This window comes from Rattus norvegicus, chromosome 12, assembly GCF_036323735.1.
Source record: "Rattus norvegicus strain BN/NHsdMcwi chromosome 12, GRCr8, whole genome shotgun sequence".
Classification (NCBI taxonomy): domain Eukaryota; kingdom Metazoa; phylum Chordata; class Mammalia; order Rodentia; family Muridae; genus Rattus; species Rattus norvegicus.
In genome coordinates this window covers 49908281-49919384 of record NC_086030.1, presented here as the reverse complement: position 1 = coordinate 49919384, position 11104 = coordinate 49908281, and the positions used below count along the sequence as shown (strand labels likewise).

Below are 11104 nucleotides of genomic sequence, written 5' to 3'. Positions count from 1 at the left end.
ACAGCCCCACACTGCTCAGGTCCCGCCTTCTCTCACAAGCTACTTGACCGCATCGCTCACCAGCAATGCTCCGTTTATACTTCCTGTTCCCTACCCATGTCCTTGGCATGTGGTGGGGACAGTCAGGGTATGTGGGAATCATGCCCCTCGAGGGGCTCTGCTGAGACCCCCAAGTGCAAAAGCCCCGAAGCGTGATGCTTTTCCTTCCTTCCCTCCCCAACTCTGAGCAGAGAAATATTCTGGGTGCTTTTCCCTCCATTGTGGGACTGACACCATCAAATTACCTTCTTGAGGTGGCTGGTTTTGCATTTGGACCTAATGTCGGACCTGTAAGGCAACCTGTTTATTCTGTCCCGCTCCAGACCACCCCTCCGGGGCCACCGCTCCGGAGTGTGTACTGAGAGTGTCTGGCTGACCGAATTCTCCCATCAGCTGGACTCAGAAACGCCAGCCGGCCTTCCCTTTGGAAACAGAACTGCGTCTTCTCAGGAGACAGAAGACTCAGCACCACCTCTGTGGATCCGGGGGTCTGAAGCTGTTTCTGGTGTCATCACACCCATGGGCTCCTGTGACAGTGCTGACAGACCTGGCGACAACTCTGCCGTCTCTGAGTCTAGCGTGTGAAAGTTGGACACACAGGCATCATGAATGTCAACGCTTAGGCAATAGACTGCTGAGCATGATGGATACTCTGATCACATGGTGGGTGGCAAAGGTTCGACCCAGCATGCCTCCTGACAATCTTGTGGACTCGAAACCACAGCAGCAGCATGTGTCAGGCCGGGCTCACCAGTAGGCTTCTGTAGGCAGTGAGCTAAGTGGATCCTTGCTCTATGGCTGACCTGAGAACCCTCACTTGGTCTCCCGCTCTGTAGGAAGCTGTGGCTAAAGAAAAGGCCCAGGTTGGTCACCACCACAAGGGCCTATATAGATTCGGGGTCTATCAGCAATAATGACGGATTCCCCAGGCTCTGACTTTCGCGCCACCCTGATGGTATCTGGCAAGCCCATAATGAGGCCAACCAGATGTGTAGGCAGCAGGCTGTCTCTTGCTCTGGGACAGTGAAGGGTCCTTGAAACCCCAACCTCGGAGGCCAAGCCGTCTGGTTCAATGGCTTCTGGTCTGTGGCATTCTGTTCTGTTTTGTTTTTGGTCTCTCTTGAGACAGCTACACAAGTTTAAGATGATGACATTTAGACAAAACAGCCATTTGGTTACTCTATTCCAGAACACGGAGAGGACACCAGGTAGCAAAGTGACACAGACGGGAGAGGCACAGAGCCTCTGGTCACAGCCAAAGGGACACACTAGTAGGTCAGAAGTCCCAGCAAATAGCCAGAAAGGGAAAGAAACCTAGGAAGTTCCCAGTAACCAAAGGAAAGATGCCCCGCAGTGACAGGAAGCCATTCATGCTCCCAGCACAGATCAGAGCACAGTCAGGGTAGGCAATAACACAGTCTACCCATCCACTCAGCCTGGCTCCGGCCCAGGCAATGTTCTCATCGTCCTGGAGCAAAGATGAAATCCAGGGCCTGACGTTCAGCAGCTGCCACGTTGGGGTGCCAGAGGTCCACCATGAAGACCACCCGTGGGCCATCCTCAGCAGAACCTGATGAGGAGGAGCATAAGGGGTTCAGGCTAACCCTGGCACAACTCAACATGGCCTGAGCTGTAGGGCCAGTGCTCATGGAAAGACCTCCCTTTCCCAAATGGTGAATGTTCATGAGGCCTCCTGTGCTTTGGAGCAAGGTGGGTGAAGGAAACTCTGGCGGTTTGAAAATGCTTGGCCCAGGGAGTGGCACCATTTGGAGGTGTGTTCCTGTTGGAGTGGGTGTGGCCTTGTTGGAATAGGTGTGGCCTTGTTAGAGGAGGTGTGGTCCTGTTGGAGGAGGTGTGGCCTTGTTGAAGGGGGTGTGGCCCTGTTGGAGGAGGTGTGGCCTTGTTGAAGGGGGTGTGGCCTTGTTGGAATAGGTGTGGCCTTGTTAGAGGAGGTGTGGCCTTGTTAGAGGAGGTGTGGCCCTGTTGGAGGAGGTGTGGCCTTGTTGAAGGGGGTGTGGCCCTCTTGGAGGAGGTGTGGCCTTGTTGGAGTGGGTGTATCACTGTGGGTGTAGACTTTAAGTCCCACTTCCTAGCTTCCTGGATGTCAGTCTTCTCCTAGCTCCCTTCTGATGAAGATGTAGAACTCTCACCTCTCTCTGCACCAAGCCTGCCTGGATGCAGGGTAGTGAGACTGTCAGAATAGACAGTTTAGATGCAGTCCCAACCCACAGATCATCTGACACTAAGAGTGAGCCTGATTGTGATGACGGCCTTTAGGTCACGGTGGCTGAAGCTGACCTGTCACCTGTAATACCCACGTGGAGACACTGCATGGGAAGGTGACATGGGAGGCGTGGGACTTCCTGGTAAGTTTTGTCTGGTACTCTAAAACTTCTCTTTGGAAAGTCTAATAAGTACAAAGCAAGCAGGTGGGCAAGCCCTGAAAGAGGCGACACCCACCTTCATGGAACGAGGTGTGCAGGAAGGAGTCGTCGAAGAGTAGGCATCGGCCTTCTGCCCAGCACTGGGGCTCACCCCCCACCACCAGCTCGCAGCCATTGGGAGTCTTCAGACCTTGGGGGGGAAAAGCACAGGATTGAGAGTGAAGGTGGCCAGGTTTCAAGGTTGCTAGACGGAGCTGGGCTGCTCTGCGGAGCACACAAAAGCTTCAGTCTTCCACACATTCCCCTGGAGCCCACACTGCACTATCTGCGACCACGCCAAGACTAAGATTACCCTGAGGCGATGGTGTTAGGGATCCTTGTGGAGTAGGTCATGAGTGGAAGAGAATGCCGCGCCCACTGTGCTGGCTAGTCTTCTGTCAACCTGACACACAAGCTAGAGTCATCTGAAGGGAGGGAACCTCATTTGAGAAAACGCCACCGTAAGATACAGTTGTAGAACATTTTCTTAATTAGTGGTTGATGTGGTAGCACCATTGTGGGAGGGGCCCCGCCCATTGTGGGAGGGGCCAGTTCATTGTGGGTGGAGCCATCCCTGGGCTGGCTGTCCTGGGTTCTATAAGAAAGCAGGCTGAGCAAGTCATAGGGAGCAAGGCAGTAAGCAGCACCCTCCATGGCCTCTGCATCAGCTCCTGCCTCCAGGTTCCTATCCTTCTGGAGTTCCTGTCTTGAGTTCTTCCAAAGATGAACAGCTATGTGGAACTGTGAGCCAAATAAACCCTTCCCCCCACAACTTCTTCTTGGTCATGGTGTTTTATCACAGGAATAGAAACCCTGACTAAGACATCCACCTAGCAACCAGCACAGCCTCAGCCTCACAGGGCCGTGAGAAGTACAACTCTGAACCATTATTTTGTTTATTCGGTGTGGTCTCACTGTGTTGCCCAGGCTAGCTTTGAACTCTCAACTCTCTTACCTGAGCATTCTGGGTACAGGCACCACCACTGTTTCTACTCCTTTTCTAACTTAAAACTTTGTGTCCGTGTTGTGTGGGGTGTACACGTGACACCACACATGAATGAGTACTCAAGGACTACTTACATGAGGTGGTTCGGTCCTTCCTCTGAGGGCTCCGAGGATCAAACTCAGCACAACAGGCTTTAGGGAAAGTGCCTCACCCACTGAGCCACCTCCCCATCCCCTTTCTGTTGGATGAAAGCCAACAGCATATGGGACTCTCCTCACAGCCCAACAGATAGGTCAGTCTTTCTCAGGACAGGGGACTGATGAGGCCGGGCTGGCTGCCACCGAGTTTCCCAGCAAAATCCCTCCTCTGCTGGTTCCATCTGGTCTGGGTCCTAGACCCTTTTGCTTATGTTAATAGCTGGAGGCCCTCAAGACCTCAGGACCTGGGAGCCATGGGAATCCAGGATGCTGAGTTCAAACCAGCTAGCTTCATCCAAGCAAAAGTCCCTACAGCAGAACCCTTTCCAAAGGACAATTTCCTGCTGCACCCAGGGGAATCAAAGATGCATTACTCCTTGTAAGTTGCTAGCTGGCCCGAGGCAAGGATCAAAACTGCAAGGCGTGTACATTCTACACGTGCCTGCACACAGATATTAACGCCAGAGCCCAAAGCCCACACATGCCCTGCTCCCAGTCTGCCTACCCAACAACCTGGATCCCTACCACATGGGTTCCCAGGCCTTCCCCTCCTCCGCATCCCAAAGCCTTTGAACAGCACTGTAGCTGAGGCTCAGTTCAGTGTTTCCGAACTTGCCCAGCATGCGGGAGACTCGGGGTTCATCCCAGTGCCGTGTAAATCAAAAGCTCCCACAAGGCATCAGCTTTCAAAAGAAAAACCTTTACTCCCGTTGCCAACAGCCCCGAGTGGCAGCCTGGCCCGAGTCTGCCGTTTGCTCCCGCCTGGTCTGTTCCTACCCCATCCCTCCAGCTCTGTTTACAACCGGAGTTTTATTAACCAAAGCCATAGTGTGGATCAGAGCCTACCTGGTAGTAGTGATGGCCTCCACTTGCCAAGAACTCCACATGCACCCTTACTTGTGGTCCCCAAACAGCCCCGGGGGTTCCCAGAGTCTGACCCTGGTGGACGGGTAAGGGACTGAGTCCAAACCTGCTGGCCTCCAGAGCCTTGTGGTCCACTGTTTCCTGGAGCAGAGGCCGTGCCTTACACAGCACTGTGTAGTCATGAGAGTCATTGCCACACTCAGGAGGAGATTGCCAGGCACTCTGCCAAATGGCCACTTAGTGAGTTGTGACCCCAAACTTCTCCACAACACGCGTGCCGGGAGTCCATCTTGGAGCGAGGCAGTGGAGACTCAGACCCTGCCCAGCACCCCTGCTGCCCACGGATCTAGACTCCAGCTTAGAGCTTCCACCCTGTCCTGCCTGCCTGTCAAATCCCCTCTGAAGTCACCCTCTGACAGTGTCGCTTCTCAGCACCCACATCTCCAGTCCAAACCTTACCTTACCCAGAATCCTCACCCAGAGAGCAGAGGGAGCAGAGCTGCTGGGGGGAGAGGGGATGGGAAACTTAGCAACTGGCACAGATGCCCTGAAAAGCACACTAGGGAACCCCACCAGAGCTTAAACAGGACACTCATCCTCTGCAAGCCATGCCGCCCAGCTCAGCACCCTCTGCTCTAATGTGTTCTCCAGTGAGGCCGTGGCCTCTGTCGCTAGCTTTCTTCACCAGGAAGAAGACGCTGTATACTTGTGAACTCTGCTTCCATGATCTATAGTTCTGGTGACCACTCTGAGACACACCTCATCCTATCAGATCCCCAAGGGAGAACTTCTGCCACGGGATCTCTGGCCTTGCTTTCTGGGTTAGGTACAGGGGCAGCTGAACTCGAGACTCAATTTGAAGACCACGCACACAGTGCACAAGACCCCTGAGATTTGAGTAGAGTGACCAGAATACCGGGCACCATTTATCCATGTGATAAACTCGGAAAGTTTAAACACAGCCTCCTGGGCGCCATCGGGGACCTCTGTCACCAGCAGAACCCCCGTGGGTTCTGTGTCAGCCATCGCAGAGCACAGCAGCGACCAGACATACCTGGATACGCAAACTTAAGTCAAGTGAGAGCGTTAGACCAGCTGTTGTACTGACCACAGCCCCAGCCCTCCGCAGCCACGTGTGGCCAGCGGCTCACGGAATAGACAGGAAAGACTGAGAACACTGTTACCACCTTCCCCTCCAGACTTCTTTCAGATAGAGCTTTTCCTGCCAGGTGCTAGGGTTAGGTTGGTGTAAGGCCCCCTTGGCAGAGAGCATGTGTGAGCACCACAGGAGAATGGATCAAAGTTTGAGAGGATAAGAAGAAACAAGTTGAGGTTGGGGATTTAGCTCAGTGGTAGAGCGCTTGCCTAGCAAGCGCAAGGCCCTGGGTTCGGTCCCCAGCTCCGAAAAAAAGAAAAAAAAAAAAAGAAGAAGAAGAAGAAGAAACAAGTTTTGCCTTCTGCACTAACAGTTGTTTACAGACCGCCACCAAGAAAAGGGTTTTTTTTGTCTTCTAGAACTGGGGATACAGCTCAGTTTTGTAAAGTGCTTTTGTTATAACCATGAGTTGGAGAACTGACATGTGAACTGGCTAGCCACCACGGCACACACTGTAGTCACAGGGCTGGGGAGTTGATAATGGAGAGATAGAGCCCTCTTGGGCTTGAGACCAGCCAGTTTAACCTAACCAGTGAGTGCCGCCCCCTCCCCCCCAGAGATCCTGTCAAAACACAGTAGACAGCACCTGAGAAACAGCACTCAAGGCTGACCTCTGGCCCTGGCACACACATGCATACAAGTGCACACAAATAGTGCAGGCTAGCCCTTCAAGCCTTGACCCTTCTGCCTCAGCCTCTAGAGTGTTTGGACTGCAGGTGCATGCCACTGCAGCATCCAGCTGAATGAGCGCCTTTGGTATTTGACCAAAGCACCCATGAAGCCAAGGCACCATCGGACTTGAGGCTTCCTCCAGAGATCGTGCTGGGGACTCTCTCTGCCCCTCCACGTACCTAGGTGGCACCGGATTCGGATGTTTGTGGGCCCATAGTGCTCCGTGATCACGGTCCCAGGACTCAGCACTGAGATGCAGGCGTTCCCGAAAACATTGTTCCCAATACAGGTCCGGAGGCTGCCGAGTAAGCGGTAAGTCCGAGGGCACTTCCTGCAGTTCCTGGGGACACAAACGCCCTGGCTGACAAAGTCAAAGGTGAACCACTCCCCGCTGGGGGTGCTGTTCACTTTCCACCCCTGAGGGAGGCTGCAGTTAGAGAAGGCTTTGTAGAGTGCCTCGAACTCGCAGAGGATGGCCTGGAAGTTCCGCTCCAGCAGCTCCACATCGTGCTTCTGGGCGTCCCTGGGGAAGTAGGGCGTAGTGGGGAGGTCAGGCAGGAAGAAGACCTCCGGCTTCTGGATAGAGGGCTGGCTGCTGAGGTAGCGGCCCTGCTCCCGTATGCCCTTGTGGATACGGCCCATGCCAGACCATGAGTAGCGCTTGGCGTACTCCTGCAGGTTGTGGTAGAGCTTCTGGTTGAGGCCGTCGTGGTGCGTGCAGCGCACACACTCAGGGGACTGGCAGTACATGGATCCGTTCTGTAACCCGTTGGCATCCACACCCTGCAGGAGGGAGTTGACGGATACGTGGGGTCGGGGCTGTTCTCGGCCCACATGGTAACAGTACCACACAAACAAGACGAGCAGGCAGGCCACAGTGATGACAGCTGTGCCGTCACAGTCCCGCACGGACTGGATACCAGTGGCGATGCAGTCCCTCAGGCCGTCCAGAGACCAGCTCCAGGCTACCAGCCACTCCAGCCACATCTTGGGGGACTCGGCGCTCGAAGGAAGCTGGCTCAGATGGTCAGTCCTCTGGGGGTCTCTAGGGCACCCACAGCGTGCAGGTTAGCAGGCGGCAGAAGGAGTGGTGGTGGCAGGGGGAGGCATGGCTGCCACTGTCCCTCGGTCCCTGCCAAGGGCTCCATTGATCAACAGTGAGGCCTGCCAGCTGGGCCCACTAGGAAAAGTCACTGCAGTGGGGCGGAGGGTGGCTCTGCCTTAGGTCCCATTTGCAAATGCAGTCAGCCACCATGAAAGGGCTTTCATGATGTCCAAACCTGGGATGGAAACCAGAGAGCGGCAGCATGAGTGTTGTGACTGGAAAAGGCCTAACAGTTTCAGGAAGATGGAGATCCAGCCTCATACAGTAGAGGGCTATCACATTCCCCCTCCTCTTCCCAAACACACTGTAAGTCAGGTTAATATCAGTTGGAAGAGCAAGTGGGTGACCTGGAGTGACCTCTGTGGTGGGGGCAGGGCTCTTTCTGCCACTCAGCCAGGAGGTGACCTAGTGGCCTCGCCCACAGGGTTACAGAAGGGAAAACCTTCCAAGCCCCTGACTCAGTTTCTCACCTCTGAGAGCAGTTGGTTGACACAGCTTTGCCAACCACCCTGCTTGCGGGGGTGGAGGGTGGGGGGACGTGGAGGCCAAATCACTGTAAAACACGATGCAAGCCCGACTGTGCCCCCTTCAAGGCTCTAGAACCCAGAGTGTCCCCAGGTTTCTCTGCCACGCACCATTCCCCATTCACACTCCAAGGTGGTGCAGTCAGATCCATGTTCTCCCAAAAATGCTCTATCACCTGGGGGAGCACTTCAGTGATCCTCCCTCCTCCCCAAGAGGAGGAGGGAGACAATAACAAGACCTCCCCCCCAGCCCCCCCCACTCCCTGAACCAGCTGGGCCTTAAGTCTACAGCACCTGGGGGAGCACAGCTGGAGCACTCCAGTGATCCTCCCTCCTCCCCAAGGGGAGGAGAGAGACAATAACAAGACCAGCCCCCCCACATCTGGACCAGCTAGCTCTTGGAAGTCTACAGTAGAAAAGTTATATACCCAAACTAGACATAGGCTGGACCAGGTGTACACACCTGCCTCCGCAGGGCACGCCCACTCTCTAAGGTCCAGTGCTTTCACCGGTCAGCTGGCTGGGGATAATGTCACAATAAATTTGCCATGCGTGATCGACAGGCAAACTGAAGGTGGGGCATGCTCTAAGGCTCCCACCCCAAGCGGAAGGCAAAGGCTGAAGAAACCTGACTGGGGTGATGTCCACTCCCCGAGTCAAGGAAAACTTTCGGCGCTCATTCATCACCTACCGGCACCGTCCCGGTGTTGGCTGAATAAAGAATCACTTGACTATAATGTTCAGGAAGACAAAAACACACACGCTGAATATTCATGGGGACTCATGCTTCTAGGAAAAGTACAGGAGCAGAGAGAGGAGAAGTCAGCTTCTTCTCAAGATGCAGAGCCCGAGTTAGGCTTGACACCCATCCTCCATGGGTGATGCCATCGGTCCCAGCTGCTTCCTCTTTGGGAAAAGGGGGAAAGCCCCAGAAAGGTGTTTTGTTTTGCACTTGCTCTTCAAGACAGCCCAGAGTTCCCAAGATTCTGCATGAGATTCTCACCTGGTGTTCATAGACTCTGAGGAAACTCTTAAAACTGCCGAGGTTTCCTCGGATGCCCGGAGACTGGGTTGGTGACAGGTAATACCTGACTCTTGAAACTGAGTTACCGCCAACCTGCTCATGTCAAAAGTAGATACAAAAACACCAGGTGGGTGGCTGAGAGAGCGCTCCACCACCAGCCCTTCCCCTCCTCAGAACAGACTCCAGGGACAAAGCAGACAGGAGCCGTTCCTAAGGCAAAGCAGTAAATACTTAGCAAGGAGAGACTCCAATCTCTCCACAAGACCAAATCCAGCATTAAGAGAGGGAGCTGGGACCTGACTTACAACCCGGGAGGCTGGCGGCCCCTACGCCCAGAGAGGGACACATAAAGCCAGAGCTGGATTTGTGACAAGAAAATAAACTCTGGTTTGGATAGAATGTGTGGCAGCAAGATGATGGGTAGAGGCACATTTCTGGCTCTCTTCACAGATCGGTCCCCATCAGGGACCGGCATCATGCAGCCCCGCACCTCAGATCTCAAAGATCAGTGGGCTCTGGGGAATAAAGGCCAAATTCCAAGTCCAATCAAAGATAACTTCTGACGTGAGGAATGCCTGGGGAGGCAGTCTCCACTTGACCCAGTTAACCCGGATCAGATGACCAGCTCAGGAGGTTTTCTGATGCTAAACAGCCCGGGTCACCCTGAGGTGAAGCCCAGGGACCCCCGAAAGCATCACAAGGTACAGCACACCACAAGAGAGGATTCGGGTGGCTGCGTTGCTTGTTATCCTCTGTACCAAGGGGGCAGAGAGCTGTCCTGAGAGAATCCCTCCCTTCTAGGGACCTTCCCTCCTCACGATCTCCCGCCAGTGTCACAGGCCCCGGAGAGGTCAGAAAGATGCGTTAACGCAGGTATTGAGGGGAGGAGATGGTGAGGGTTACCTGGAAAAGTGAGAAGGAGGTTTAGGGCGCGTGACAATTCACGGGACAGGGAGGTGGGTCAAAGTGGGTGATGCTGAGGAGGATGGGGGACCAGGAAAACAGGCGAAGAAGGAGGAAGCTGAAAAGAGAGGAGGAGGGGGAGGATTGAAGGTGGGGGTGATGCTGCGCTGCGCGGTCCAGCCCGAGCGGCGCTCAGCACGCAGCCGGTGCTAGGCGACCGCGGGCCCTGGGCCGGCCGGGGATGCAGGCGCGGGCACCCCGAGCATCGTCCTCAGTAGCCCCACAGTCCCCGAGACGCTGCTTACCTGCGCGGGCGGCTGCGGGGACCAGGGCGACGCCACTGCCCCAGGGACACGGCCACCCCCTGCCGCGCCCGCAGCCGCTGCCCGACCCGAGCCCGGAGCCCCGCGGAGCCGGTGCCGCCCGCGCTGCGCTCGGCGGCCCCGAGGACCACAACTCCCACAATGCCGCGCGCGCCTGGCGGCGGGGAGGGGGCGGCGGGGCGGGACTCGCGGGACCCCCGGCGCGTGCACCTGCCGCGCGTGCCCGCGGGGGGCTCCGCGCGCCCCGCCCCGCCGCGCGCCGGGTACGCGCATCAGGTCCGGGGGCTTCGCGTTTCAGTCTCCCTGGTTCCCGCTCGATCCTTCCTCCCTCCCGCAGCCCCTCCGTTCGTTCCTCCCTCCCGCATCTCCTCCCCTCGGTGTCCTTCCCTTTGCCCCTCTTGCCTGTGATGGATCCCACACACACTTCTGAGGCCCCGCGGACACGTGGGATGAAATTGCAAATAGAACAGCCTGGAAGATCGGCGGCTCCCGGCCCCGCCTGGGCGCTGCCGACTGGAGCTGTTGCAGACCTGGCGCCTGCCCACAGGGAGGCCCAGTCTAGCTAGCCACGGCCAGTTATGCCCAGCTCACTGGAGGGAGAAGGGGCTGCTCAGCTTGGCCTGGGGACATCGCGCTGCGAGTTCCCAAGGAAGCGTGGGCTCCGAGGAACAGTGCATGGGCGTTCTGGGAGCGTGGGGTGGGATGCCAGCCTACAGCCCATCTGTGTCTGTCCTCGAACCTACTGCTTCCAATCCCAGCATGCATCTCTGTACTGGCCTAGAATCCTCATTTTTGTCCAGGATCCACCTCGGGCAGGTCCCAGAACCCCCTGCCCTTCAACCAAGCTCACACTTCTACAGTTGGTGATCGAGAACCCATCTCCCTCACCCAAGACCTCTGTTTCCTGGCTCAGAACCCACTTCATGCC

At 55.8% G+C, this 11104-nt stretch overlaps 1 protein-coding gene across 9 annotated transcripts; it reads right to left on the bottom strand.

Annotated features, from left to right (window-relative positions):
- Window positions 1–324: 324 nt before the first annotated feature.
- Asphd2 (aspartate beta-hydroxylase domain containing 2) lies at window positions 325–10846 on the bottom strand. Of its 9 annotated transcripts, none has more exons than XM_017598414.3 (7): window positions 10159–10425; window positions 9854–9971; window positions 8930–9043; window positions 8618–8832; window positions 6477–7577; window positions 2500–2613; window positions 1206–1609 (listed from the first exon to the last, which is right to left on the bottom strand). In XM_017598414.3, the coding sequence occupies exons 5-7, from the start codon at window positions 7282–7284 to the stop codon at window positions 1500–1502; spliced, it is 1032 nt and encodes a 343-aa protein (XP_017453903.1). In that variant the 5' UTR covers window positions 7285–7577; window positions 8618–8832; window positions 8930–9043; window positions 9854–9971; window positions 10159–10425; the 3' UTR covers window positions 1206–1499. The 9 variants fall into 9 exon arrangements, with proteins under 9 accessions (NP_001009716.1, XP_017453903.1, XP_017453904.1 ...); XM_017598415.3 differs by having other exon boundaries at window positions 8618–8715; XM_017598417.3 differs by lacking the exon at window positions 8618–8832.
- Between the last annotated feature and the right edge of the window lie 258 nt (window positions 10847–11104).